This window comes from Halichoerus grypus, chromosome 2 (assembly GCF_964656455.1).
Source record: "Halichoerus grypus chromosome 2, mHalGry1.hap1.1, whole genome shotgun sequence".
Lineage (NCBI taxonomy): Eukaryota > Metazoa > Chordata > Mammalia > Carnivora > Phocidae > Halichoerus > Halichoerus grypus.
This window is the reverse complement of record NC_135713.1, coordinates 151,481,443-151,509,390: the sequence shown is the minus strand read 5'-3', so window position 1 is coordinate 151,509,390 and position 27,948 is coordinate 151,481,443. Positions and strand designations below refer to the sequence as shown.

The following is a 27,948-nucleotide window of genomic DNA, read 5'->3' as shown; positions in this document are numbered from 1 at the left end:
ACGTATTGAGGAGAAAGCAGCGCCTACTACGTAACTGGTACTCAGTGTCTGTTAAGGAGCAGATCCCGCGACTCGGTGAAACGGCTTCATCCCCAGCGACAACGAAGCACCCTCTGGGAATACTGAAGGGAAGGCCGTACAGGTCTGCGTGTGCGCGCACGCCCCGGGCCCCGCGCGCGCACCCGTCCCAGAGCGCCCACACCAGGACCCACCCGTGCACCTGTCGCCGCGCACACACCCGCCCCAGAGTGCACACCTGCCCCTGTGCTCACACCCGGCCCCAGGCTCGCAGCCGTCCCTGCATGCACATCCCCGTCCCCGCACGCACACATCCGCCCCCCCCCCCCCCCCCCCCGAGCTGCTCCAGGCTGCATTCTGGGGGACTATGGCGGACAAGCAGGGACGAGAAGGTCTTGCAACCAACCGCCGGTCCCTGCTGAGTGCTGAACCACCTGAATGTATTATCTACGCAAAACACAACTTAATCACAAAATTTCTGTCCCATCCTCCTCCTCGGGGTCATTGTCTACTTTATCCACGTACACTTTCCAGAATTCAGCTGCTTCCCATTTTTGAAAAATCACTCTTGCAGGATTCCTACACCTCCATCCCTCCAGCAGTCCTTAAGCCACAAGTGGCCCTTTGCCCCTGAAACACCTCTTGAACTTGAATCAAAATAAAAACTAAAGACATTTCAAGAAGTAAGGAAATTTGAGTATCACAGTCTACATGCAGTATTACTGAATTACTTTTCTCAGGTTTGATGGTGGTATCGTGATTACGTAGAAAAACGTCCTTAATCTCAGGAAATAGTATTGAAGAATTCAGAGGAAAAGGGCCAGGTCTGCAACTGACTTTTACACGATCCCACGAAGAAAAGAAACACGTACAGATGTGAACGGGCTGATGATGGGCAGAGATGCACGTGTGCGTACAAACGTGCATCTGTACACGACACAGCCACGTGGACATGAACACGAACACGGGAGAACGTTTGCAACCGGTGAGTCTACATGAAGATCACACTCCTCTTCCAGCCTTTCTGCAGGGGTGGGGTTTCTCAAAATACCAAGTTGGGGGGAAATTTGTTTAAACCCGAGTAAGTTGCCAAAAATTGGCTCCAATGTCACTGAAGGGGCCCATCAGGATACCCGTTCCCCTTTCTGCAGTTCCAAGGCATTCGGCTCATGTTCACACCACAGCGGACGGGTGTCCTACCCGCTCCCACGCACACGGGGGGGCCCAACGAGGCCGAGGGTCAGTGTGTTTACGGGGATGACACTGGCTGGGACGAGGAGAGCGCGGGCGGACTTCTCAAACTCCCACGGGGGGAGGATACGGGCACTGGAAGACCCAGGCCCGGAGCAGGCCTCACACCTCAAGGAGTCAAGGCCCAGACTCCTCCGTACCTTTCACGTTTTTCCACATCCCATCACAACCAGCCTGCGCTTTCGGGCCAAGGGAGACGGGTAATGTGTGTGTGTGTGTGTCCGTCCGTGTTTACCCACCTTCACTCGCTGGGACACGCGGTGCTCTGACCTCCCACACGTTCCCACAGCTGGATCCGGACAAGCAGCGCCGGGTCCTCACTCCTGGTCCTAACCACATGGAGAGCCCAGCACGCCGTGCACCGCGAGCACGGAAGGCGAACAGTGGGAAAATCTGGCCCAGCCCGGCTGTCGGACAGCACAGAGCACGGAGAGCACGGAGAGCACAGAGAGCACGGGACGCCACGCAGACACGGGGGGAGCGCTCCGGGTGCCTTGAAAAGCCCGGCAGGCGGCGGGGCTTCTGGCCCGGGACGCGGTGGTGCAAAAGGCGGGAGCGGCAGGTGATACCCCAGAACATAACTTTATTGGAAAGCAGGGGGCTGGGGGAGTGCAAGAGAGGACTAGGAATCAGGCTCTGGGGCCGCCGGTGGCTTCTCGTCATCAGGGGGACAATCGATGAAGTCAGCCAGCATGGCAGCTGTGTCATCCTGCTCCTTCAGAGACAAAGACAGAAAATTGGAAACAGTCACACACACACGCGGGTCGGGCTGGGGACAGACACGGCGGCTGGGCACCCCCCGCCCGCCCACCTTCTCCTGGAGGGCTGCCGTCTCGGCCTCCGCCTCGGCCTCCCCGTCTTCTGCGGCAGGTGTCTCTGGGAGGGGTGGCACCCTGTCACCCCCACTCTCAGTCCCCTCCTCCAGCAGGGTCGGGGGAGCCAAGGGCTCCTCCTCCACAAGCTCCTGGGGGGGTGGCCCGGCTGGGGGGCTCCCTGCAGCCCGCGGCCCCTCCCCCTGGGAGGGCAGCACCTCAGGGGCCAGCGTGGGGGCGGCCTGGGCCCCCGGCTCCTCCTCAGCCCCCGGCTCCTCCACCTCCAGCAGCAGCCCGGGCTCCCCTTCGGGCTCGGGCTGCACTGTCGGGGACTGGGCAGGGGGCAGAGCCGGGGCCGGGCTCGGGGGCGCAGGCCCCCCTTCTTCTGCCGGCCCTCCTGCCGGGCCGAACTCGGCCTCCTCCAGCTCTTCCAACTCCTCCTCGTCCTCCTCATCCTCCTCATCCTCCTCCTCCTCCAGCTCCCCTTCCTCTTCCTCAAACTCCTCCTCAAACTCTTCCTCCTCTTCTTCCTCCTCAAAATACTCCTCTTCATCCTCCTCTTCTTCCTCAAAATCTTCTTCCTCCTCCTCCTCCTCCTCTTCCTCTTCTTCTTCCTCCTCCTCTTCCTCCTCCTCCTCATCACTGCTGTTGATGTTAATAACTGTCAGGTCTTCCTCCAGGGTGGGGGGTCCTCCGCCCCCAGGAGTCCCTTCAGGGACCAGCTGGGGGGGCGGCAGCGCCACGGGGCCCGGCACAGGGGGGGGCGGCGGGGGCGGGAGAGGCCCCGGGGCCGCGGGAAGCTCTTCGGGCTCCTCCTTGGCTGGCACAGGAGGGGAGGCCGTGGGTGGCCCGGCTGGAGCCACAGGTGGGGGTGTGGTGCCCGAGGGGGGCGGGGGCGGCAGGGGCGGCAGCCCCTCAGGCACAATCACCACGCTGTCGTCTGAGTCGCTTTCCAAGGAGATCTCCACGTCGGACGCCTCCTCCTTATCGTAGTGGACGAAGGCCGGTCTGGGCACTCTGCCCCCAAAAGTTTCATCCGGGGGCAGAGCGGGCGGAGGGGTGCCACTAGGGGCGAGGACGGGGTCCTCATTTGAGCCTGCCCGGTGGTTCTCAGGGCCGGGAAGGAGCCGGGGGGGTACGGACACCAGGCCTGGCACAGAGAGGCCTAAGTGGTTGGCTGTGGCTGGAGGTCCGGGCCGCGCCGGGGGCAGGGGGCCCGCCGGGGGATGGAAAGGGGGGGCCCTGAATGGAGACGGGGCCTCAGGAGGGGGGACGGGGGCAGGCGTGGGGCAGGGGGGGCCGGCGGGCTGCAGGGGAGGAACCCGGGGGTGGGTCAGGGCAGCGCAGACCACCAGTGCTTCGGAGCAGAAGGACGACACCTGGGAAGAGGCGAAGGGCGGCCGTGAGCCTCAGGCGCCAGGGAGGGCGGGCCCAGGCTCCCCCGAGAGGCGGGCGCGGCCCCGGGGACAGCTACCTCGAGGCTGTCCTCCCGCTGGCCGAGGGAGAAGGCGTGCAGGGCGCAGGCGAGCGGGGGCGGGCAGCGCGGGGAGGGCGCCAGCAGCAGGGCGAGCAGCAGGCGGTAGAGCTCCCGGCGGCAGCGGGAGCTGGTGTACGGGGAGCTGCCCAGGGTCTCGCCCCGCTGCAGCCCCATGACCAGGGGCACGACCAGGTCGTGCAGTCTCTGCAAAGAACACGGGGCGCACTTGGAGGCGGCGCGAGGACCCCCGCCGCTCCTGCAGGGCCGGCCCTCGGGGCCGAACGCCCCCGCTCTGGGGGCGGCCCCCGCGCGAGCAGTGCCCCCCAGCTCCACTGACCCTGTGAGTCTCCTCCTTGATGAGGGGCCCGCACATGAGGACGGTCCGGCTGAGGCCTGCGGGAGGAGGCGGCGGCGTCTCAGGGGCGGGCGGGCGGCGGCAGGGAGCACGCAGCCCACGCGGAGCGGGAACTCCGCCACCGCCGCCGCCGGGCTCCTCCACCCCGGCCGCGTGCGACGAGCGAGGAGACGCGCTGCACACGTGCGCCCACGGGTCCGGGGACGGCAGCGCACAAGCCCCGAGGGGACGGCCCTGAGCGCCGCGTGGGGAGAGCGGAAGCCCCACGGCGCAGCCCCGCCGGAGCCGCAAGGGAACGCGGCAGGCGGAGCTGAACGGGAGCCTGCAGAGCCAGCGGGAGGGCCGGGAGCCCGATCTGGGGCAGGTGCCCTGTCCGTGACCCCCCTCCCCTACCCCCCCCCCGGGGCTGCGGGGCACGGCCCCTCCCACCTCTCAGCGCGGCCGCGCACACGTCACTGTTGGCGTTGCTGTCCCCCTTCCGGTGGCTGGGCGGGGCCATGGCCTCCCCCAGATCCAGCTTCAGCTTCTTGGGAGCGCTGGGCTTCCCGCTCTGCAGCCCCCCGTCCGGGCTCCCCCGCGGGCTGCGCAGCTGGGGGAGGGGAGACCTGGGTCACCGGGCGGCCGGCACAGAGGCACAGAGGCGGGCGGCAGCGGGAGGCGGCATCTGGCGCCGCAGGCCCGCTCCGGCCGGGGCGGGCGCCCCGCTCACCTTCAGAGCGTCTGCCGGCGGGGCGATGTCACTGAGCAGGTGGGAGAGCAGGGCCTCTCCCGAGGCGCCCCCCTGCAGCACTCCCGCCGAGGCCCCACACACCTGCACCCACAGCTCGAGCACCGCGTACACCTTGGTCCGCACGGTGCTGCGGGGGGGTGGGGTGGGGGGGGCAGAGAGCAGCCCGTGAGGGGGGCGCCGCAGGCCGGGTCCTCCTCGGAGCCCCCACCCAGCCTCCGCGGTCCGTGCCCTCCCCTTCACGGTCACCTGTAAGGCCTCTCCTGGCCTGGCGAGAGGGTATCCCTACCCAGGTTCCAGGCATTGAGGACCTGGGGAAGCAGGCGGCTGACCAGGCCCCCGAAGCGCAAGAGGCGGCCTCCACACCTGGGGGTGAAGACAGAACAGTGACCTCCGTTCCCGGCCCGTCCTCGTCCCTTCACTACACCCTGTCCCCTCCCGCTCACGCGAGGATGAGTGCGGAGAGCAGGTCCAAGGCGTCTAGGTGGATGGAGGGGAGAAGTAGCAGCCGCAGAGGACCGTCTCCGAGCAAGCTCTGCAGGAAAATACAGGAGGAGTAAGGGGGCGGCAGGGGGGAAAGGGAAACACGGAGACCCGTGCACACGCAGGGAGCCTGCCCCCGTGCCCAGCTGGCCCAACAAGACAGACCCCGTCCTCTAAAACAGACCAGTGAGAAAGGATGACGGGGAGCACGGCTGAACCTCTCAACAGTGACCCAGCAGAGCCCCAGGTTCACCCTCCCCGGGGGAAGCATCTGCTGGACGGGTCCTGAAAACCATGAGCGAATGCGCTCCGACAGGCACGTGTGTGGGGACAAGCACAGGGAGCGGCGGCATCCGGACGGGAGACGGGGCTGGCCGGACAGCCTCGGGGAGGACACTGCTGTGGGAGCGCTGCCCCCACGCTGCTCTCTCTCCGCCCGGGGCCCCAGCTCCACTCACGATGTTCTTCACACTGATGCTGAGCGTCCGGCAGATGACGTCCAGGATTTCCTGCACAGGGACGGACACGGGAGCCCCAAACTCAGAGCTAAAGAGGGGGAGAACAGAGAGATCCTCAGCGCAGGCTCCTCAACGTGACCCAGCCCCCACCCCCTTCCCGATGAGGACGACACCCCGAGCTCAGCCCCCACCCCGGCCACAGGCGCCCCCTCCCCGTGCCCGCCGGCACTCGCTCGCACACCTGAGCATGAGCCCCAGACAGCGGGCCAGTCCACAGAAGCGCTGTCGGAGCCGGAGGAGGGCGTGCGCGTCCCCGTCCTCCGAGGGCGTGAGCAGCACCTCCACCCCGGGGCCCTCATACTGCACGGGGGCTGCACGGAAACACAAGCACTTCGCGCTCCCAGGCCCTTGGTCCGCCCCCTTCCTCCTCCCTTGTGGAAGGGGACGCAGGCTGCTGGGACATCCGCTGCCCGGCCTCCGCGGCCGCCCGCCCCTACCCATCTCTGCGCCCTCGTACAGGGCCCCCAGCAGGCTGTTGCAGGGAGGCCAGCGCCCGCCCCCCGCCGCCCCTACCCGTCTCTGCGCCCTCGTACAGGGCCCCCAGCAGGCTGTGCAGGGAGGCCAGCGCCCGCCCCCCGCCGCCCGTACCCATCTCTGCGCCCTCGTACAGGGCCCACAGCAGGCTGTGCAGGGAGGCCAGCACCCGCCCCCCGCCGCCCGCCCCCCACCGCCCCTACCCGTCTCCGCGCCCTCGTACAGGGCCCCCAGCAGGCTGTGCAGGGAGGCCAGCACCCGCCCCCCGCCGCCCGCCCCCCGCCGCCCCTACCCGTCTCCACGCCCTCGTACAGGGCCCCCAGCAGGCTGTGCAGGGAGGCCAGCAGACTACGCAGCTCCTGCTGCCAGCTCTCCGTGTGCTTCAGGCCCTGGGAGAAGCCGGCCCCCAGCGACGGCAGCCGGGAGTAACACTCACAGGCCAGCTGCGGGAGGAAGGTCGGGAGGAAGGTCGGAAGCGGTCAGACGGGACTCCGGCCCAGCCCCAGAGCCCCCCGGCCCCCACGCGCCAAGAAAGAGCTCAGAGGGGAGCAGAAAGGACATCGAGGCAGCGAGCCACAGACGGGAGCTGGAGGCAGAAGTCGCACCGTGTGGATCGTGTGCAGGGAACGGGAGGTAAGAGGGAACGCAGTCCAACAGCGGGAACAGAGAGAAAAGCCGAAAGAACAGAAGCTCCAGCTCAGATCCCCAGGCTCACCACCTCCCTCTCTTCCCTTTACCTGCTGGAGCTGAGGGCTCAGGGCATCCACCCGGGACAGGAAAAACGAGGCCAGCTTGCCCTGGTCAGAGGAAACAGGAAGAGGCTGGTAAGTCGGCTCCAAGGGCCAGAGACGCACACCCCCGTCCACTGCCAGGAGCAGAACGCAAGCGCAGGCTTTCTCCCTCCTGCGGACACGGGAGGCTCAGCACCGGGCCGGGCAGCAGACCCGCTGAACGTCAGCCCCCGTCCACAGCTTGCTTCCCCGTTCGGCCCCAAAGACACGGTGGGGCGGGGGGGGGGGGGGTGTCTGCAAAATGACAGCCCCCTCCCTCCCTCCCTCCCTCCCTGCAGCTGCGACGAGATGAAGGTCTGAGCCAGGAAGGGAGGCCCCAGGCAGGGGTTCGAGGGCAGGGCCAGGTCAGCACAGGTCAGAGCAGCCTGTCCACCGGCAAACCCCGCCGGCCACGGGAAAGCCACAGCTACCTGGGGCCGGAGTCAGAGGAGCCTGCGACCGTGGCTGGGAAGAAAGATTTTTACCGTTGCACTAACCTGAAAGCTAACTACAAACGTGGACAGAGAACCCCAGCGGCACCGGCACCATCTCTGCCTGCCGCCAGGAGAAACCGCGCATTTTCACTTCACGTTATGATCAACAGGCGTCTTGAAACATCGGTCACGTGCGTCACTGACTTGAAAGGTCTATGATCTTGTCGTCTGACGTGTTAACAACGAAACCCATGCTGCTCTATCACAATTGTTTAAAATACACATTTCAATCACAATCCGCTTCCCTTGCGATTCCGTGTGCTTTAGGAATTTAAAAGCATCTCCGGGAAGGAGTCCGCGGCACGAACAAGGGCAAGAACGCCGAAGTGGACACAGAGAAGGCGTGGAATGGGACCCCAGCTCCGGGGGGAAGTGAGAAGGCGTCAGGAGGACCCGAGAAGCGAGCCGGGGGCACAAGAGGGGCGGGTGCTGGGAGGCAGGCCCGGCAGGGCTGAGAGGAAGGGCATCCACACAGTCGGACCAGAGGGGAGACCACCGCCAGGAGCACACAGAGGCCGTGGACCCCAGGCTGGGGAGGAGGGACCCCGTGGGGGCGGGAGCGCCTCGTGCACAAGAGTGAACTTGCGGAGGGGCCGTCGGTTGAGGCATCAGGCACAGGGAGCGACTTCTGGGACGGAGGCCAAGCTTCCCAGCCTCCCCCCACCTGCCCCGGGGCGGGAACCACGTGAGGTTTCCCACATCACACTTCAGGACTCAGTGACCACCAGGCAAGCGCTGTTCTCGCGATCCCGGGGCAGAAGGCCTAGAACCACTCCCCGTGGGACCTGGAGGGCACTTTCCCGCAATGCGGGAGGGTCCGGAACACTTCAAACCAAGAACAGCGACCGCCCCCACGTCTCCTGATTCCCCTGCTTCCCCACGGACGATGTTTCCTAGACAGCAGCCGAAGGCCCGACCAGAGCGGCCCTGCCCTCTCAGCCCACTCCTGCTCACGGTCCCCCCCACCAGACTGCGGCGCGGAGCGGGCTGAGGCCCACGGAAGGCTGCGCCCGTGAGCACGATAAAGCTCGGCTCGCTGACACGGCCCTGACGACCCACAGGACACACCGAAGCAAGGGCTCACACGGGACATTCCACCTGAAGAGCGGGCACGCGCGCGTACACAGCCCCAGGGCATGTCCCACGTGTCCCAGTGCACGGAACCACTCGTCACCTTGGCGAGGAGAGGCAGAGCCCCCGCGGGGCTGACTGCACGGCCTCGGAACGCCAGAGGGGCGGCACCCGGAGCGGGAGACCACCGCTGCCCTGGGAGCTTCCAGGGACGAGCCAGAAGACAGACAGACACTCCAATGGCACGCATCCTTTCCTCAGTCCCGCCTGCAAGGTCCTCCAAGTACAAACCGCCCCGGGAGCCTTGTAGATTCCTGCCCAACATGCTGGCAGCCGAAGAAACCAGAACCCTCAGCAGAGGGCCGTTCTCCAGAGGACACTCTATTCTCAGCAAAATAAAGGCACACACGCCCTCTAACAACATATGAAGTCCTGTTAGCTCTGGAAAGGGCCCTCAGACTTCTGGCCCAAACTTCAGAAACTTACGGATGAATTCTCCACACTCACAGGGACATGAAGAGGCACCAGCGCAGGAAACACTGGACATCCCAGAGTCCCCGACTATTTGAATCCTGGCCGGGCAGTGACAGTTTCTCCCCGCGTCTCACAGGTGGGGCCGGGGGTGCAGGCAGACACAGACACACCCACTCGGGGCTGGACCAACGGAGCCCTGCAGTAACACCTCCCTCCTCTAACCAGAGAGGGCTCGGGCACAAAGACCCAGCCTGCATCATCCAAGTGGTTCATTTACAGAGCATTTTAGAAGAAAGGCAGAGTTGACGGAACTCAGTAAAACTTTCGTTAAAAAAACAAAACAAAAAAACCCTCCTACGGGTCATGACAGAGAGAATTTAGTCAGGAATACGCGTTAATACAGAGAAGAAGTAAGTCCGAAAGGCTTCCTGGAGGAAACAGCAAGAGCTGTAGGCACCAAGTGAAAGAGGATCGGAGGAAAACGGGCAGGGCAGAAAGGGGAAGGAGTCCCGGCTTCGGCAGCAGAGACCCGGGTTCCGATCTTTACCGATCTCAGGCAAGTTGGTTTATCTGTGAGCAGGAAGGGCTACGAGGTGGCGCGGTCCCATCTGCGGAGTCAGGTGACCATGCGCTCAGCGGACAGGGGCTCGGAATCCTCCGCTGCGGGGTCTGAGCTAAGACAGCGAGGGTTACGCGGGTGGAAGAGGACTGTGGGTGCATACTTACTTTGAGAGACCCACAGGCCCGAGGAAAGTAGGTCATGCAGGCCTTCATTCCCTCCAGCGCTGAGAGCTCACACTGTGGGCAAAAGAGAAAGTCAGGCCGAGGCGCAGAGCCCAAAGCCCCCAGCCCCCCGGCGCAGGCCACCACCCCTCACACACCGTCCTTGGCTCTCCCTCCCTCCCCTCCCCGCTCCCCCCTGCTCCCTGCACTGTAACCCGCTGGAGAATGGGGGGCCGGGAGGGGTCTCACCTCCGGCCTGAGGCCCAGCAGGGAGGTGAGGAGGCCGGGGAGGTGGTTCATGGAGATGTCCCGGAAGAGCGTGGGCAGCTGGGCCGCGTAGCGGAGCAGGTCCCTCAGGACGGCCACAGCCAGCTCCATCGTGGGGGGCGGGTCCTGGGACTAACGGAAACGACACCCATGCGCCCGAGCTCGCCCTCGCGGTCGCCAAGAGGCGGCGGCATGGGAGGCAGGACAGCACAGGGCTGCTGAGAAACACCACAGTTACGTCACTGTTGCCCACAAATCCACTAGGGACACAGGGAACCCCAACGTGGCGTGTTTGTCTACAGAAAGGATGCGGGTCTGCACTTCAGTATCACGGGCATCTGGGGCCTTGAAATGTGTTCCGAGAGGAAAGAAACAAAGCCAGGCCTTACAGATCTGACTAATGGGAAGATGTCGAGTTTCTGGCTCCCCCGACTGCGCTTCCCTACTGGGAATGGAGGAGAGCACTTCTCGCCCTGAGGACAGCCTCAGCCACAACAAAACCGCCCTGTGTCGCCAAGCTGGCTTCGGCCTGGCTCACACCTGTCCTGGACTCGTGGAGAAAGAAACATTCTGGATTTAGGACTTCCCTGGAAAATTTACACGTACTACGGGAAACAGAGTCGGCACCCGTCTCCCACTAGACCCGAGGCCGCAGATACAAAATGAGTAGGAACACTTAGCAAGAAAGTGAGAACGGGGGCGGGGAGGGGGCAACTGGGTGCTGGGCACGGAGGAGGGCAGGTGATGTGATCAGCACTGGGTGTTACGTGCAGCTGATGAACTGCTGAACGCTACATCTGGAACTCACGATGTACTATATGTTGACTAATTGAATTTAAATTAGAAAAATAAAAAATAAATTAAAAAAAATAAGAATGGAGGGCCCTCCAACACTGCCCAGTATCCCCCCTGCATTTCGGTCCCGTTAACCGGCCCCTCCACTCACACCTTCTCCCACCGCTGCGACCTTCACAGAAGCCCAGGGATGGGCAGGAGTCCCCGGCCAAGCCTGACACCACCCCCTCCGTTCTCACCACCCTCCCTCCATCCTGTCACCCAGCGCCTGTCCCGCACGTCCAGCTAGCCCCTCAGAGTCCTCTGCATACAAGCGCCCCCTCCGTAAACACCCTTCCCGAGCCCCGCCCTCTGTGAGGCCAAACATCTGGATTGTCTGGCTTCCCCACTTCCGTTCATTCTCGCGGACCTCAGTGTCCGAGCTCCGCCGTCTCCTAACCCTTGAGCTGCTAAATCTGAAACAGGATTCCATCCTCACCTCGCTCCACCTCCGAGCAGCAGAAACAGACGGGTCCTGCCTCTTCCCTCCGCGCACCCACCCCACAGCCCTGCTATCCCGTCTGGTCTGTGGCGCGTCCTCTCCCAGCTCCCCCTCCCCTACCTGGCCGTGTAAGGGGGCGCGCCGGCACATCCGGTCCATGGAAGTACCCGCGCTGCCACCCCTCCCCTCTCGGCCTGGCCGTCCGGGTGCTCTGAAATCCGGGAGTCATCCTGGACACGCCTGTCCCACCATCGGGACCTGCCCGCTTTGCCTCTAACCCTCTCCTGAACTCAATCAACTTCTCATTTCTGCAGCCTCCTCTCCAGCCCAAGCTACCAGGACGTTTCCCTTCTATGTGGTCTTTCTGCTTCCAATCTGGCTTTCTAGTCCTTTCTCCACACAGCAGCCAAGGTAGTACTTCCAAACGAAAATCTGATCACGTCACCACCACCACCTCCTCCTCACCCCTACTCAAAACGTTCCATGAGGGACGCCTGGGTGGCTCAGTCGGTTAAGCATCTGCCTTCGGTTCAGGTCATGATCCCAGGGTCCTGGGATCGAGCCCACATCAGCCTCCTTGCTCAGCAGGGAGCCTGCTTCTCCCTCTCCCTCTGCCTGCCCCTCCACCTTCTTGTGCTTTCTCTCTAATAAATAAAATCTTAAAAAAAAAGACCCACCTCCCATGAATTCCAAGTGTTCTAAGAATACAAACCAAGCTCCCTAACATGCCCAGGCCACCACATGTGGTTTGGTCCCCACCTCTCTCCCCCCTACTCCAGTCACATTTCATCGACCCCACTCAGCCACACCAGCTTCCTTATAATTCTCCAAATGGGCCAAACTCCTCTTCTCTCAGGGCTTTTGCACACTTACAACACGTTCTTAGCCCAATCGGCTCGGAAAGGCCCTCCCTGGACCAGTGGCCCAGAGCGGTCCAGTCCGGCTCAGGTTCTCTGGTACGTGTTCTCAGGAACGGTGCTCTTTACCCCACGGCACCTGGTGCGGCGCATCACCTCAACCCGCTGCGCCTCCTCCTCCTGTTTGTAAGCAGCCTCCATGCCCGGCCTGAGCTGGAAAATCACCACCTGGGGTTGAGAGTTACCGACAGAGCCGGCCAGGCGCCCCACTGTACGCTTATTCTAGTGAAGTCTCTTCTGCTAGAAACGGGATCGGCAAACGGCACAGTCTACGGGTGCCTGTTTTTGTATGGCCCACAAACTGGAAATGAGTTTTACATTTTTGAAGGGCTAGAAAAGAAAAAAAGAAACAAAATGCAACAGAAACCATATGTGGTTTGCAAAGCCTAAAACATTTCCTATCTGCATCCCGGAGCAGAACGCGGAGAACCCTCAAGCCTGAAACTAGGATAACATTGCGCGGCCAGCTGCACTTCAACAATATTTTCCTAAAGAAAAGTTTGGCCAAAGATACGATAGAAAACTACCTTCAGATTAGTTTGTTGCAGGGGAAATAAAAGGAGTCACATGGTCAGCAGCATGATTTAGAGAATTCCTGAATAGACAGAATTCTGAGTATGTTGAGATGTTCAGCACCTACTTAGTATAACTATCCGAGAAAGTTTTCAGGAGTTTAAAAATTCAGAGGCTGATTAAAACTGAATGAGATCTGAACACTGCGACATACGTTTACAACTATATAAATAAAGGACAAGAAATTGCAAGAGCAATATGGAGGATTAAAATGCTCTGATTGCAGGTGAAAATTAAAACAGAAAAACTACAACAGAGTAACTATGGAAAAAAAACATCTTTCACTCCGATACGTGGATTTATGGATTTCTACGATGGACTGCCACATAAGTACTATTTATTTATTTTTGTCAAAGATTTTATTTATTTGACAGAGAGAGAGACAGCGAGAGAGGGAACAAAAGCATGGGGAGTGGGAGAGGGAGAAGCAGGCTTCCCGCCGAGCAGGGAGCCCGATGCGGGGCTCCATCCCAGGACCCCGGGATCATGATCTGAGCTGAAGGCAGATGCTTAACCAACTGAGCCACCCAGGCGCCCCATAAGTACAATTTATTATTATTATTTTTTAAAGATTTTATTTATTTATTTGAAGAGAGAGACACAGCGAGAGCGGGAACACAAGCAGGGGGAGTGGCAGAGGGAGAAGCAGGCCTCCCGCCGAGTGAGGAGCCCAACGCGGGGCTCGATCCCAGAACCCTGGGATCATGACCTGAGCCGAAGGCAGACGCTTAACGACTGAGCCACCCAGGTGCCCCATAAGTACGATTTTTTTTTTTTTTTTTTAAGATTTTATTTCTTTATTTGAAGAGAGAGACACAGCGAGAGAGGGAACACAAGCAGGGGCAGAGGCAGAGGGAGAAGCAGGCTCCCCACTGAGCAGGAAGCCCGACGCGGGGCTCGATCCCAGCACCCTGGGATCATGACCTGAGCCGAAGGCAGACGCTTAATGACTGAGCCACCCAGGCGCCCATAAGTACGATTTATTCATCTGCTCCAAATACATCCTCTGAAAATGTAAATACCAGCTAACTGGAATGAACCATTAGGAGATGGTTTACATGGTGTATTTTCTGAATAAAATCGTTTTTTTTTAAATTTACTATCTGCAAACATTTACTTCATGGGAAATTCTCCAACCCCCCGCGCTGGACTCCGAGCCCATGCCAGTGGGGTCCAGGGTCACCTGACCACTGTCCCCCCAGAGCTTAGCACTCAGCCCCCTGTGCTCAGAATGTGCTTGCTGAAGAGCTACGTGGGGAGATCATCAAAGCATGTAAGAGCTGAAAAAACTGAAAATGTTAAAAGAGAAAGAAGGGAGCAGAAAAAAAAAAAAACAATAAATAAAAATAAAATACCTGGAAAAAGGAACTTTCGAGATGTTGCATGTTAGAAAAGCTAGTGGGGAAGTGAAATCGGTCAGTGGTTGCAGTGTGTGAAAGATCAAATGAATTAAAATTACCCCCTGGATAAAAATATCAAAAAGTTTACAGCCGTGTTTGAAGCTCACGCTCTGCTCCCTGCTGTCAGGACGCTGCCTCGGTCCTCAGGACTCGGTGTCCAGGCCGGGGACGTGCGCGGGCCGGGGCCTGAGGCATGGCGGCGGGGGTAAGAACCCTTACCTGCAGGACCTGCTGAATGCTCCGGAGCCAGGACACGCAGTGCTGCTGGAACATCTCCGTGGGGCTCTCCCCCACCAGCAGGGACAGCAGACACAGGCCCTCAAACCTGACAAGGAAGCATCCAGTGACGATCCGCAGTGGCTGCCATGCTCCCGAGAACGCTGGTCACCGCGCTGGGACGCTCACGGGGCCAGAGCAGACGCCACCTCCAGACCCTCGGTGTTTTCTAACTCCCGAAATGCCTGGAGGGCTCGGGGTGAGGTGTGGGCAGCAAGGAAGCAAGGACCGGAGCTGATCCCAGGTGGGACAACCCGGGGGCCGGAACAGGCGGGGCTCAGCCCAGGGGGGCCCAGGGAAAGAAGGAAACGCTCCACCCTCTCAACGGAGAAGTCTCTTTGAGCCCACGGGGTGGTGACAATGGATGGACAGACAGATGGACAGCCCACTTAAGGAAACATCGCCCTGGAGAAAAAAGAGGCTTAAAGACTCACCGGGTTTTGATGGAACCGAGCCGTGCATTACTGAGACCCACCAACGCCCCGACGGCTGACAGGTTCTGGGGGAGCAAACAGGGAAGCGAGTCAGGATGAGGACGCTGCTAACGACAGGGGAGCGCTTCTCTGGGCCCTTCCCTGCCCTCACCTACGAAGCCTCTCCTGACGTCATACCTCCTCTGAGCCCGAGGCCCCATTTTCAGCAGCTGACACACAGAAGCCTGTGCCCGGGCCTTCCTCCAGGCCCGTCCTGCCTCACCCCTTCTCCCACCTCCCACCCAGCAGGTTAGCGCCCCGCAGGACAGCCCAACTCAGCCCAGCGATGTGCCTCCCTCAGCTCGGTGTCCCTGGACGGCGCCCAGCGCAGACCCCACACACGCCTGCTGGATGGACCTCATCTGTTACCCTCTTCCTTCACCCGAAACCCTCCTCGTCCCGTTCCCGGCTCCCCGAAAGCCGTTAACCAATGCCAACACAGACCCGGTCAGCCAGAGCCTCCTTCCCTCACATTCCGGGGGCCCTGAGACAGGTTTCCTCCGCAGCCCTCCCCCCAAAAGGCCACGCTCCTCTCGCGGCCCCTGGACCTCCCTAACCGGGCTCATCACTCATCCTCCCGACAGACACGTTATGCGTGGAGTCAGATGAAGGAATCCAGAGCTGGACAAAATAAACAAGGTCACTCCTCTCATGAGGGGTAATGTTTATTCACTTATTCAGTCAGCGTTTACTCAACATCGACCTCCCGTGGGACACTGCTGCAGGTGCTGGGAGCTGGTACTCCAGGTAGGGGAGGCAGGAAATAAACCAACGACCAAACACGGAACAGTGTGTGGGATGCGCTAAGTGCCGTGGGGCGGACTACAGCAGACTCAGGAAGGAGCGAGGGCCTGGCGCAGGGGAGGGAGATCGTGTTTCACGCGGAGCAGGCACAGGAACCCTCCCTAAAGACGCCATTTGAGCAAAGTGAAAGCAAGACGCACTCCTATCCGCAGACCCTGCTGACGGGGTCGTAAGATGGTGCAGCCACCTTGGAACATTCTGGCAGCTACTCCGAAGGTCACACAGCACACGACCCAGCACTTCCACGCCCGGGGACACGCCCAAGAGAACGGAGAACCTAGTTCTCACCAGAACTCACACGAGAAGCTCACAGCATCACCCCCAACAGCCCAAAAGTAGAAACAATCCACCAAGTGGTGAATTAATGACAGAATGCGGCGTATCCACGACAGAAGAGCTGTGGCCATTAAAAAAAAAAATGAAGCTCTGAGACACGGATAAACGTTAAAAACATGATGCTACATGAAAGACGCCAGACCCAAAAGCCACATGTTGTAGAATTTATTTATATGAAACGGTCGAGGTAGCCACACCCAGAGACAAAAAGTAGAGAGTGGCTGCAGGGGAACGGGCAGTGACCCCCACGGGGCACAGGGCTTCCTTCTGGATGGATGACATGTTCTAAACCCAATCAGGGTGGGCATGCCCGGCCGGCGCAGACGGGGAGCACTCGACCCTTGATCTCGGGGCTGTGAATTCGAGCCCCACGTGGGGTCTAGAGATTACTCAAAAAATAAAATCTATAAAAATAATAATAATAAAAATGAATAAATGAAATTGACCATGGTGATGGTTGCTACGGAAGAGCAAGGAGGCGAACTGCGGCGAGGGAAGAGCGAGCAAGAGGCAGAGGTCATCAGAGTGGAAAGTCCCGGGGGCAGGGCAGAGGTCTCAGGGTCGTGCAGGCAACGGGGGATCTGTACTCTGAATAAGCTAAAGGCCATGGCGGGGGGGGGGGGGCACAGTGATATTATCTAATCTAAATGTATTTTTTCAAATACATCCACAATACTTGAGTCGCTTGCTGGGAGGCAGATGCAGACGGGAGGAGGTTGTGGGGAAGATCCAGGGGAGAGGTGACACCCCTCAACCAGCGCAGTGATGCTGGGGACACGGAGTGTCAAACTCTGGATCTCTTCTGAAGGTAGAACCAACAGGACAGGGTAACAAACTGGACATGGGGGAATACAGAGAAGAGGCAAAGACGATTTCAAGATTTTTAGCTTGAGCAACTGGGCAGATGGAGCGGTGGGTTCCTAAAAGGGGGACTCTGCAGGAGGCGCGGGCCGTGGGGGAGAATCAGAAGTCCGGGCTCAGATACGAGAAATCTGGGACACCCACCTAACATCAGCTCGGACGTGCCAAACAGGCGCATGGCGGGCGGGGCTGGATGAGGAGCGATCTCGGCTGGAGCATGAATTTGGAACTTCGGCCGCGGACGGGATCAGCTCACCCAGGGAGAGTGTGAAAGAGAGGAAAGCGGTAGGAGCACGGGGCTCTTGGGCAAACACTCAGAGGCCGGAGGGAAGGAGGAAGCAGTGAAGGCAGAAAGGACGGACGAGAACGGTGACCGGAGACTCAGGACAGTGGTGTCCCAGAAGCTGAGAGAAGTTTCAAGAAGGAAGGAGGGACCAACTGTAGGAAATGCTGCAGACCCTGCTGGTCTCGGGCGGTCTTCGAGAACTGCCACGTGACTGGGTAAAGGGGTGATTCAGCAAAAGGCTAGGCTGGGAGCCTCAACGGAAGGAGTTGTAGGGGACGGCCACTGTGGGAACGATTCGTTCAGGGCAGAATCTTCCATGGATAAAACACGAGAGCGGAAGGTTGACGAGACACAAGACATTGCCATACTCCCCCCACAGCACACTTCTTACAGAAAGAGAAACCACGACTTCACAGTGAAGAAACCTGGCAAATGCCACCTTAACCCAGTGATCGAAGACGACACCACCAGTAACCGGAGAACCCCGTGTGCGCCACACCCCCCACCCGCGCTGACACACCGAAAACACCTCGCTGCAGTACTCCTGCCCAAAACACAACCTGCGTCAACCACCAGGACACTGCCGAGCCCGCACTCAGGAGCCTGAAAAATAATTATCCTCTCCCTCTTTGGAAACGTCACACTCTTCAGACGAAGCCCGGGGAGCAGCTTCGGTTTAAGGACACGAGAGACAGGGACTCCTGCACCGAGCCCTGTACCCCATTCTCCTCCTTTGGCTAAAAGACACCTTCAGGACAACAGACAAAACTGATGGAAAATCTGTGGATTAGGTAATTTGTCGTATCAGTGTGGATTTTCTGGCTCTGATGGTGGAAGTGTGGTGAAGGCACATCCTGTTTCTAAGGCGATATAACCTTAGAGATGAAAGGGCACCGTGCCTGCAACGTACTCTTACAAGGACTCAGAAAAAGTGTGCAGAAGATGATAAAACAAACATGCATTTAAAATGCTGACATTTGGAGCACCCTGGGTGGCTCAGCTGGTTAAGTGATCGACTCTGGGTTTCAGCTCAGGTCATGATCTCAGGGCCACGATGTCATCAGGCTCTGCACTCAGCGGGGAGTCTGCTTGTCCCTCTCCCTCCCTCGCCCTCTAAAATACATAAATAAATCTTTAAAAAATAAATAAATAAAATAAGATGTTGATATTTGGGGCATCTGGGTGAAGGGTATACGGGAATTCTTTTAATTATTCTCTCAAATTTTCCACAAACTTTGTCATTTCAAAGCAATGTTATTAAAAAAAAGAAGAAGAAGAAGAATGGGAGAATCGGAGACAGCAAGTACGACAATTCTTTTGAGGAGTCTTGCTGTGAAGAGAAATGGGGCAGGAGATGGCGGGGTTGGGGGGTGTGGGGAGGGGGGTGTTAAAAGCAGCTCTGAGCGGTGCGCTGACAAAATGCTCCGACAGAAGGAAGATCATCCTGATGAAGTGGGGGGACAGGGGCTAGATCTCATGCACAGAGGGCTGGCCTGAGACAGGGGCATGGACCAGCTCATCCCTCGCCGTGGGAGGGAAGGCAGAGCGTATGGACACAGATGCAGTGAAGCCGGCAGACAACCCACGGGACTGCCCATCCGACTGCCTCTACCTTCTCGGTGAAACGGGAAGCAAGTCATCAACTAAGAGGGAGGGTGCAGAGAAGGAGTCAGAAGTTGTCTAGGATGGGACGCCTGGGTGGCTCAGTCGGTTAAGCGTCTGCCTTCGGCTCAGGTCATGATCCCGGGGTCCTGGGATCGAGTCCCGCATCGGGCTCCCTGCTTCTCCCTCTGCCTCTGTCTCTCTCTCTCTCTCTCTGTCTCTCATGAATAAATAAATAAAATCTTTAAAAAAAAAAAAAAAGTTGTCTAGAAAAGCGGAAATGCAGCAGGATTGCTGGGCAACACTAGGGTCCACTGGGGGTGATGACGGCCGTGCGTGCTAAGTGAGACCAGTCCGCAAGGAGACCGGTTCCTCTGCAGTCACAGTAAATTCACCACAGCCGTGGTACTGCCAGGCACGTACAACCAAGGGAGAGGGGCAGCACAGGGATTATAATGGAATGTAAACCGGGTAAGAAGGGAAGAGAGAACAGGACAGACAATAAACAGGTTAATTTTCAAATGCTGATAAATGCTAGGAAGAAAACAGAATAGGACAGTGTGGCAGAGAATGCCCAGAATGGGACGGACTGGGACGGGGTGGTCAGGAAAGACTCCTGTGAATAGGAGCACAGAGCCTGAGACTTAAGTGAGTTCACCCTCGCATGAGTTTCCCGAGTTTCCCAGCAAAGAGCCAAGGAGCTGGTGAGCAATGTCCTCAGCATACTCTAGAAACGAGGATAGCCTGGGCAGCTGGAGTACGGTCCAGAAGTTGTACGAGATGAGGTCAGGACGTTAGCAGAGGACACACGACGCAGGGCCTCATGCAGTGATAAATTACTGTGTGGTGCTGAGCAAGAGAATATTGTCATCTTATTGATATGAATACATGTTTTTTAAAGTAGGCTCCATGCCCAACATGGGGCTTGAACTAACAACCCTGAGATCAAAAGTTGCATGCTCTACGGACTGAGCCAGTCAGCACCCCTTTTATTGATATTTTTAAACAGATCACTGGCTACTGACTGGGGAATGGAACAGGACAAAGCCCTGGGGATAAAGACAGAGTAAGACAATCCATCCTTCTAAGAACATGCAGTTATAGGGGAAATGAGATGTGGGATGTGCTTTAAAATGCTGGGGGAGGGGGCAGAGTTGGGAGGATGGGCATGAAACCATGTTGGTAAGAAGTTCATTGTTAAATTTGGGTGACGGGGAAAGCATAGGGTGGGATGGTCTAAAATACTATTTTTTTTTTTGAAGATTTTATTTATTTATAGAGAGAGCACAAGCAGGGGGAGCAGCAGGTAGAGGGAGAAGCGGACTTCCTGTGGAGCAGGGAGCCCGATACGGGATTCGATCCCAGGACCCTGGGATCATGACCTGAGCTGAAGGCAGACACTTCACTGACTGAGTCACCCAGGCGTCCCTCAAAATATTATTTTCTCTACTTTTGTGTAATCTGAATTAAGTTCCATCTTTTTTAATTACACATAAAAATAAAGCAAATCAAAGCCTAGCTGTTTGGTGTGAAGGAAGAAGGTCGTATATACACATGAAACGAATAAATGCATCATTTCAATACGTTGTAGGAAAGACAGCTAAGGTTTCCCAAAGGCAATGAGAAGCACAGAACTGAGAAGACTTTTGTGGGGAGCAGGGAAGCAGCACAGAGAGGGACCCCAAGCAGAGAACAGTTAAGTGCAAAGGCCTGAAGCCAGGAAAGCCCAGCTAGTGATGGATTTTAAAACACGGCAAACGGGATCAGAATTTTACTTGAGGAAGCTCACTCCAGCTGCCGTGCGAGAAATGGATGAAATGCCACAAGACTGAGGCAAGGAGACAAGTCAGGAGACTTGCTATAAGCCACACCAGAAACTGTGAACGGATCCAGTCCCACTGTGCAACTACGAGTTCACAGTGCCTACAGGAAAGCAAGCTGTGATTCAGCCTAAACAGACGGCCCAATCAACGGACCTCTGTCCTTCCAATAAGCTCCAAGCCTATTTACTTACTTTATTTCTCATCTCAGTTAGACTAGGAATTCTCCAAGGGAAAAGACCATGCCTATGTGTCTACCCAGAAACAAGAAACAGTAGCTAACGCATAACAGGTACTCGGTAATGTTTGAATGAAAACACGGGGAAGCAAAGCAAACCCTCCAGGTGGCGGCACCGCAAACCCTGTGAACCGAGAATCCAATACGACAGACGTTAGCAAGAAAAAAGGCGGGATATGCCCAAAAATGTGGCACAGGCAATATTAAAGGGGGAGTCTAGGTTCCCACATCACCTTTAGCTTTGCTCAAAATTCTACTAGGCTTTAGACACTTGCGGAAAACAAGCAAGACGCTGCGTTCCTGAGCTTGCCTTGAGGGGGGCGGGGAAAGCTTGGGACGATGAAAGAAAGCACACACGTACAGGCAGAAGAGACAGTATTTCAGAAATACTTAAACCCATGTGAATTAGAAGACGGAGATCGAGAAGAGAAAACACGTAATCAGTTCCCACTCCCCAAGCGGGCTGAGATAGCAGAGGTACGGACCTGGCAGCCTCCACAGCGAGGAGTAATGTCAGTATCAGCGATAAGACCGTCCCTGACGAATCTGGGGCTGAGCTCAGAGAACCACCCAAGGTTGTGACAACCCTCTTCCTGGAAGGAAGCATAGCGCTGGGAAGGTCCCAGTAACAAACACCGGACAAAGAAGACCTCATGTATATGGATCTTGAGGGGTGGCTAAAATTGGGGCGGGGGGGGCGGCTAGGAGAGGACAGAGGGCAGGGGCTTTTAAAGGAGCACCTACCCTCAGACATCATGTTGGACACACTATGCCTTCTTACAATCAGTGCTTTCACCTGGGCGAGAGGACACGGTTCAAGCTAGGACCAGGGCAATGGGAAGGATATGGAAAGGAGTGGACAGATCTGAAAGCTACTTAGATAATAAAATCAGGGGCGCCTGGGTGGCTCAGTCGTTGAGCATCTGCCTTTGGCTCAGGTCACGATCCCAGCGTCCTGGGATGGAGCCCCGCGTCGGGCTCCCTGCTCCGCGGGAAGCCTGCTTCCCCCTCTCCCACTCCCCCTGCTTCTGTTCCCTCTCTCGCTGTGTCTCTCTCTGTCAAATAAATAAATAAAATCTTTAAATTAAAAAGAAGATAAAATCAACAGGACTGCATTATGAGAGAGGTATGGGAGTAAGAACGTGTTTCGGATGACATCTGGGTTTCTAGTTTGCGGAACCGAATGGATGTTAGCATACAATCCTAAGGACCCTTTCTAAGCCGTCTACAAAGCTCTGCCTGATCTCTGCGTCGGCCCCCCATCAGCCTCACTGCGCCCACCGTCCTCCCCACCACCTCTGAGCCCCACACACGACGCCCCTCTTCACTTCCTTCCTACCACAGGACTTTCCCATTCTCTTTCCCTGGCCAACCCTCTACCCATCCGGGGAGGTGGGGGTCTCAGCTGAAACTCCAGCGCCTCAGGAAAATCTCTGCCATCCTCCAGGTCAGGCTGGAGGTCCCTACTACACGGCTCTCACAGTGATTCACGACATTGTGTTCACCGCCACGGCAGCTGTGAGCGCAGCGCCCGGGGCTCGGCCACGGTAAGAGCTCGGTCAGTGTTCGTCGTCTCCATCCGTTCCCTCCGTCTGAACCATCCCCAAACCAGACACGCGAGGGAGGGGGGAGACGGTGCATCCCGTCGGCGGCGGGGCCTGGACACGGACGCACACCGCCGAGCGACCACCGACCGCCCAACGGTGGAGCAGAGGCCCTTCCTGTCTCCCCGGGGTTTCCGCCGCCCGCACTCACACGGGCTCCGGCGGGGGCGCTCCCAGCCCCCCCCCCCGCCTGCCCGCCGCGCCCCCGCAGCGGCGCCAGCTCCCCAGCTCCCCAGCGGGGCCGCGGGCGCGCGGGCCGCACTCACCTGGGCCCCGCCCACCGTCCCATGCAGCCGCAGGAGGCACATGAGCCCGGGCAAGTGCGGGGCCGAGCGCACCGGGGGATGCACGGGCGCCACGGCGCTCCCCGCGCGCGGCTGCAGCAGCCCGGACACGCTCTCTAGCAGCAGCAGGCGGAGGCGCGGGCCCGAGCCCACCGCCGACAGACCCCCGGCCCCGCCGGGCACCCCGGCCGCGGAACCCGCCGAGGGCCCGCTCAGAACGGCTGCCGCCATCTTCGCCCGGGTTCCGGTGGTGGCGTGGCGCGATGACGCAAACGCACCGCGACGGGCGCCTGGTGGGGAGGGGGCGTGAGGAGGGGGCCGCGGCCCTGCGCACTGGGCGGCCGGGGGGTGGGGCTCTGCGCGCCGCGCGCCAGGGAGCATGCGCAGGCGGGCCGGCCGGGCCACGTGGGCCGGACAAAAGGCGCGGGCGGTCTCCGGGCTGAGCTGAGCCGAGCCGCGCGGGGCCCGGGACGCCCGGCCGGGGCGCGGGGACGTGTGTGCAGTGACGGCCACGGACAGGCCGCCGTCCGCGCGCCCTGCGGAAACAAGTTCCAAGAGCACCGGCCTCTGCCCCCGAACGCCCCGCCCAGTGCAGCGCCCGCTTTCCGACACCGCTCCGTGTACGGTCCCGCAGACACGAGGTCCGTCTTGCGGGAGCAGCGGCTGCAGCCGGCCTGTCCCACGAGGTGTCCCTCGTGGCCGCTTTACGCTGCTTTCCCAAGCTGCAGGCTACAGTGGAGCGGGTGCGCCATGATGTGATTCTGCTGCTGCGTACCTGCAGCCGCTGCGCTTTCTCCCGCGTGCGCTGAACGCTCGAACACTTCTCTCTGCTTTTCGTGCACGAGGGTGAAGGGTGATCTCGTACTTTGAAGGAAAGTCAAGGCTGAGGGTCACCTTGATTCCCCTCTTCCTGCCCCTCTGTCTCATCCGTCTTCAAGTCCAGTTCATTAACCCGGTACGGCTGGTTTTTTCTCTCGTTTCTCCATCTCCGGGCCCCTCTGGTCCCAGCCACCATTCTCATCTGGCCTCTTACAAAGGCCTCTTCACGGCTCCCCTCTTGGCCCTGTGTGGTCCCTTCTCCGCAGAGCAACCAGAGTGGTCTTTTTCAAGTCTTAAGTCAGTCCTTGTCACCCTCTGCTTAAAGCCCTTCAGTGGCTTCCAAATAGGTGAGTGGCTCCTGGAATCCATGTGATCCGACCTCCACACATACCACAGGTACCCTCAGTCTCCCGGTCTTTTCCTATCCTTGAGCCAGACTAGCCTTCTTTCTACCCTCCAGCAAGCCCACTCCCACCACATGCTGCTGCTTCTGCGTGGAGAAGTTTTTCTTTCAATCTCTGATACCCTCTTGCCATCCTCAAAGAGGGCTTCTTTTTTAAGTAGCCCCCACTCCAAACCCCTTCACCCTTTACCACATCACCCTGCTAATTTTTTTTTTAAATAACTCATAACACTATCTCAAATGTATTTCTTTCTTTTTTTTTTTCTTTTTTAAAGATTTTATTCATTTGAGGGGCACCTGGGTGGCTCAGTCGTTAAGTGTCTGCCTTCGGCTCAGGTCATAATCCCGGGACCCTGGGATCGAGCCCCGCGTCGGGCTCTCTGCTCCACAGGAAGCCTGCTTCTCCCTCTCTCTCTCCCTCTGCCTCTTCCCCTGCTCATGCTCCCTCTCTCTGTATCTCTGTGTCTCAGATGAATAAATAAAATCTTTAAAAAATAAAAATAGAAATAAAACACATGAGGGGGTCTTCTCCTCCTCACTATGTTAGTCTTACCACCTAGAATAGTGCCCGGCACATAAAAAGGGCTCAACAAATATTTGTTGAGTGAATAAATGAGAGTTGGATGAAAGAAAAAGCCTACTTTTAATTTTGACAGGAACTGGCAAAATGCCGTCTAGAAAGGTTGCCTTGACTTAACACCCCTGCCCATCGTATGAAATAGTGCTTTATGCAAAATCCCGATACTAGGTTTATTAGTGGGTAGGAACTCTTCGTAGATGTGGGGAGTTATTCTCCATTGTTACGTGTTGCAGGGTCACAAGAGGCTTCTTCCAATTTGTCATTTTATTTATTTTAATCTCTTAGTCTTCTTGAGGTAGGGTGTTTCGATAAAGGCCACGGACTCTGAACTAGACTGCTGGGTTCGGACACCAGCTTTGCCTCTTGCTAGTTGTATGAACCTGCAAGTCACTTAACTGTGCCTTCACTTCCTCATTTGTAAAGCGGGGATAATTATAAAACCTTAATGCATAGAGCTGTATTAAATGAATTGATATTTGTAAAGTGCTTGGAACAATGTCTGGCACGTGGTTAATACTATAAAGTGTTAGGTGGTATTATTTATAGCCCTGGGGTTTGATGTCTTATGAGGCTTTTCCTAACTTCCAAGGTTATAAAAATATTTTCCTGTTTTTCTCCTAATACTTTTATAGTCTTAATTCCATGCATTTAGATCTTTAACCCATCCGGACTTTATTTTAAGGTGTGAGATGGAGAGCTATCACTTTTTTTCTCCCAAATGAATAGCCAACTGTCTCAACCCAGCTTAGTGACTATGCCATTCTTTCTCCATTGACTTGAAATGCTACCATGTGAGTCTGTATCTGGATCCCATATTCTCTTTCATTGCTCTGTTTCATATTATTGCACCAATAACACAATTTTAATTATTGTAAGTTAATAAATTATCAGGTAAGACAAATGCCTGCTTTACTCTTTTTTTTTAATTTTTTTATTGTTATGTTAATCCCCATACATTACATCATTAGTTTTAGATATAGTGTTCCATGATTCATTGTTTGTGCATAACACCCAGTGCTCCATGCAGAACGTGCCCTCCTCAATACCCATCACCAGGCTAACCCATCCTCCCACCCCCCTCCCCTCTAGAACCCTCAGTTTGTTTTTCAGAGTCCATCGTCTCTCATGGTTCTTCTGCCTGCTTTACTCTTATTTTTCAGAATTATCCTAGCTAAACTTGTGAGTTGATTCTTCCGATTGTTTGGAATCAAGTTCCCCCCAAAAAAGTCCCATTGTCATCCATTTACTTCTAAAGACTAGTCAAGTGCAGTAGTGAGGAGGGGGGAGGGGAAGAGTAGAACAAGGAGTTCGATCTGTAACTGGGAACCATCACTTGAGATAACTCACTACCTTTGGATCAGCCTCCCATTGCTATTTTGATACGGTGTTAAATTTATACACCATTTGCAGAGAAATGACGGCTTTATAATGATAGGTTTTCCCACCCATATATGGTGCATCTATTTCATTCTTTCTAGCCTTCTTTAGCATCCTTTTAAATTTTTCTTTATATCAGTACCTTTTATTTTATTATTATTTTTTAAAGATTTTATTTATTTATTTGACAGAGAGAGACACAGCGAGAGAGGGAACACAAGCAGAGGGAGTGGGAAAGGGAGAAGCAGACTTCCTGCCGAGCAGGGAGCCCGATGCGGGGCTCGATCCCAGGACCCTGGGATCATGACCTGAGCTGAAGGCAGACGCTTAACGACTGAGCCACCCAGGCGCCCCTATATCAGTACTTTTTAATAGAGTAGATTTCATGCCATACAGACCACTACCTTTCAGTCCCAAAATCATTTTTTAAAAAAGATTTATTTATTTGACACAAAGCGAGAGAACACAAGGAGGGGGAGCAGCAGAAGGAGAGGGAGAAGCTGAGCAGGGAGCCCGATGTGGGGCTCCATCCCAGGACCCTGGGACCACGACCTGAGCCGAAGGCAGATGCTCAACCAACTGAGCCACCCAGGCATCCCCCAAAATCACTTTAGATATGTAGCAATGTGGATCTCATTACCTTCTGGTCATGACTCTTCGACTAAAGTGATTCATGAGTCTAAAAGAAATGTATGATCTAAAGCTTGAAAGGGATGAAGGGTGAGCCTAGAAGGTGGTGACAGAACTGAGGGCTTATGTTTGAACCTTTTTCTTAATAACTTATTTTCTTTAAATTCAATTAGGTAACATATAGTGTATAATTAGTTTCAGAGGTAGAGCTCAGTGATTCATCAGTTGCATGTAACACCCAGTGCTCATTCCATCACATGCCCTCCTTCATGCCCGTCACCCAGTTACCCCAGCCCACCACCCCACCCCCTCCAGCAACCCTTAGTTTGTTCCCTATAGCTAAGAGTCTCCTATGGTTTGTCTCCCTCCCTGACTTCGTCTTATTTCCTATCAGGTAAGACATTTGGACCTTAAAGATGATCTCAGAAACTATCTCGTTGTGCATATTACTTTTTGTTGTGCAGAAAAGTGGAGGGAGAAGTGTGAAGTTAGTTCATTTGGGTGGGAAAGACAGGGGGAGAATGGGAAAAGACATGGAAGAAGGAGAAATACATTAGCTCCTTAAATCCCGAAATGTCAGGGACCCATCATCCTGCCCCCAGTCCAGTCCATTTTGCCCTAGAATAGCTCTTCTGCCTGGCCCCTCTTCTCCTCTTGACTAGTTTTATTTATTTATTTATTTTTAAAGATTTTATTTATTTATTTGAGACAGAGAGAATGAGAGAGAGAGAGCACATGAGAGGGGGGAGGGGCAGAGGGAGAAGCAGGCTCCTTGCTGAGCAGGGAGCCTGATGCGGGACTCGATCCAGGGACTCCAGGATCATGACCTGAGCCGAAGGCAGTCGCTTAACCAACTGAGCCACCCAGGCGCCCCTCTTGACTAGTTTTAGTCCAGACAACTTTGCCCCACTCTCTGCACCCTCCACATTGCCCAGAATTATCTTCCTGAAGGAGAAATCTCATCGTGCCAGTCTTTCGCTTAAAAAAAGCCAGTACTGGATCCAAGTGTCCTCCTCCAGGGAAGACCTCGGTCTTGTTCTTTCACCTGCTATACAGAATCCTTCACACTCTGTTCCAGTCCTCCTCCTCCACCTCATCTCTCCTGCGGTGGAACCCCACGAACACTTCTTCAGAAGAGGACGTACCTTGCCTTTATCTGTCTTTGCAACACCCTTTCTCAGCGTCTGCCCACCTTTCAGAAAGATTGTCCTCAAATGTCTCCTCTGGACAGCGTCACCTCCCTCCACCCCTGCCCCAGTCAAGCGCTGGTAGTCGCTTTGTCTTCTGAGTCATACTTCCATTATAGTATTCTTGGGATCATAATACCTGTTTCTGTGTCTCCTGAACTGTGCTAGGAAAGCAGGGGCCATGTGAATCCATTGTCCAGCACAGTGACTGGCACGAAATAGGCATGGATGCATGGATGCATGGATGTATGGATGGATGCATGCATGCATGGACGGATGCATGGATGC

General features: G+C 56.8%; 1 protein-coding gene across 1 annotated transcript; it reads right to left on the bottom strand.

Annotated features, from left to right (window-relative positions):
• Nucleotides 1-1,832: 1,832 nt before the first annotated feature.
• Nucleotides 1,833-22,983, bottom strand: PELP1 (proline, glutamate and leucine rich protein 1). Its single transcript, XM_036066181.2, has 17 exons — nt 22,647-22,983; nt 14,791-14,855; nt 14,300-14,405; nt 9,897-10,046; nt 9,651-9,722; nt 6,853-6,912; nt 6,408-6,558; nt 5,823-5,952; nt 5,582-5,669; nt 5,087-5,175; nt 4,890-5,006; nt 4,623-4,770; nt 4,343-4,502; nt 3,896-3,951; nt 3,556-3,762; nt 2,081-3,460; nt 1,833-1,984 (listed from the first exon to the last, which is right to left on the bottom strand). The coding sequence occupies exons 1-17, from the start codon at nt 22,893-22,895 to the stop codon at nt 1,892-1,894; spliced, it is 3,321 nt and encodes a 1,106-aa protein (XP_035922074.2). The 5' UTR covers nt 22,896-22,983; the 3' UTR covers nt 1,833-1,891.
• Between the last annotated feature and the right edge of the window lie 4,965 nt (nt 22,984-27,948).

Bases quoted from the DNA above. Each gene is read 5' to 3' on its own strand.
- PELP1 (XM_036066181.2), bottom strand. From the start codon at position 22,895: ATGGCGGCAGCCGTTCTGAGCGGGCCCTCGGCGGGTTCCGCGGCCGGG. The intron at 9,723-9,896 runs GTGAGACCCCTC...TTTTGCCCACAG, and splicing joins TGCTGGGCCTCAGGCCGGAG to TGTGAGCTCTCAGCGCTGGA. The intron at 4,503-4,622 runs GTGAGCGGGGCG...CCCCTCCCCCAG, and splicing joins CGCCGGCAGACGCTCTGAAG to CTGCGCAGCCCGCGGGGGAG.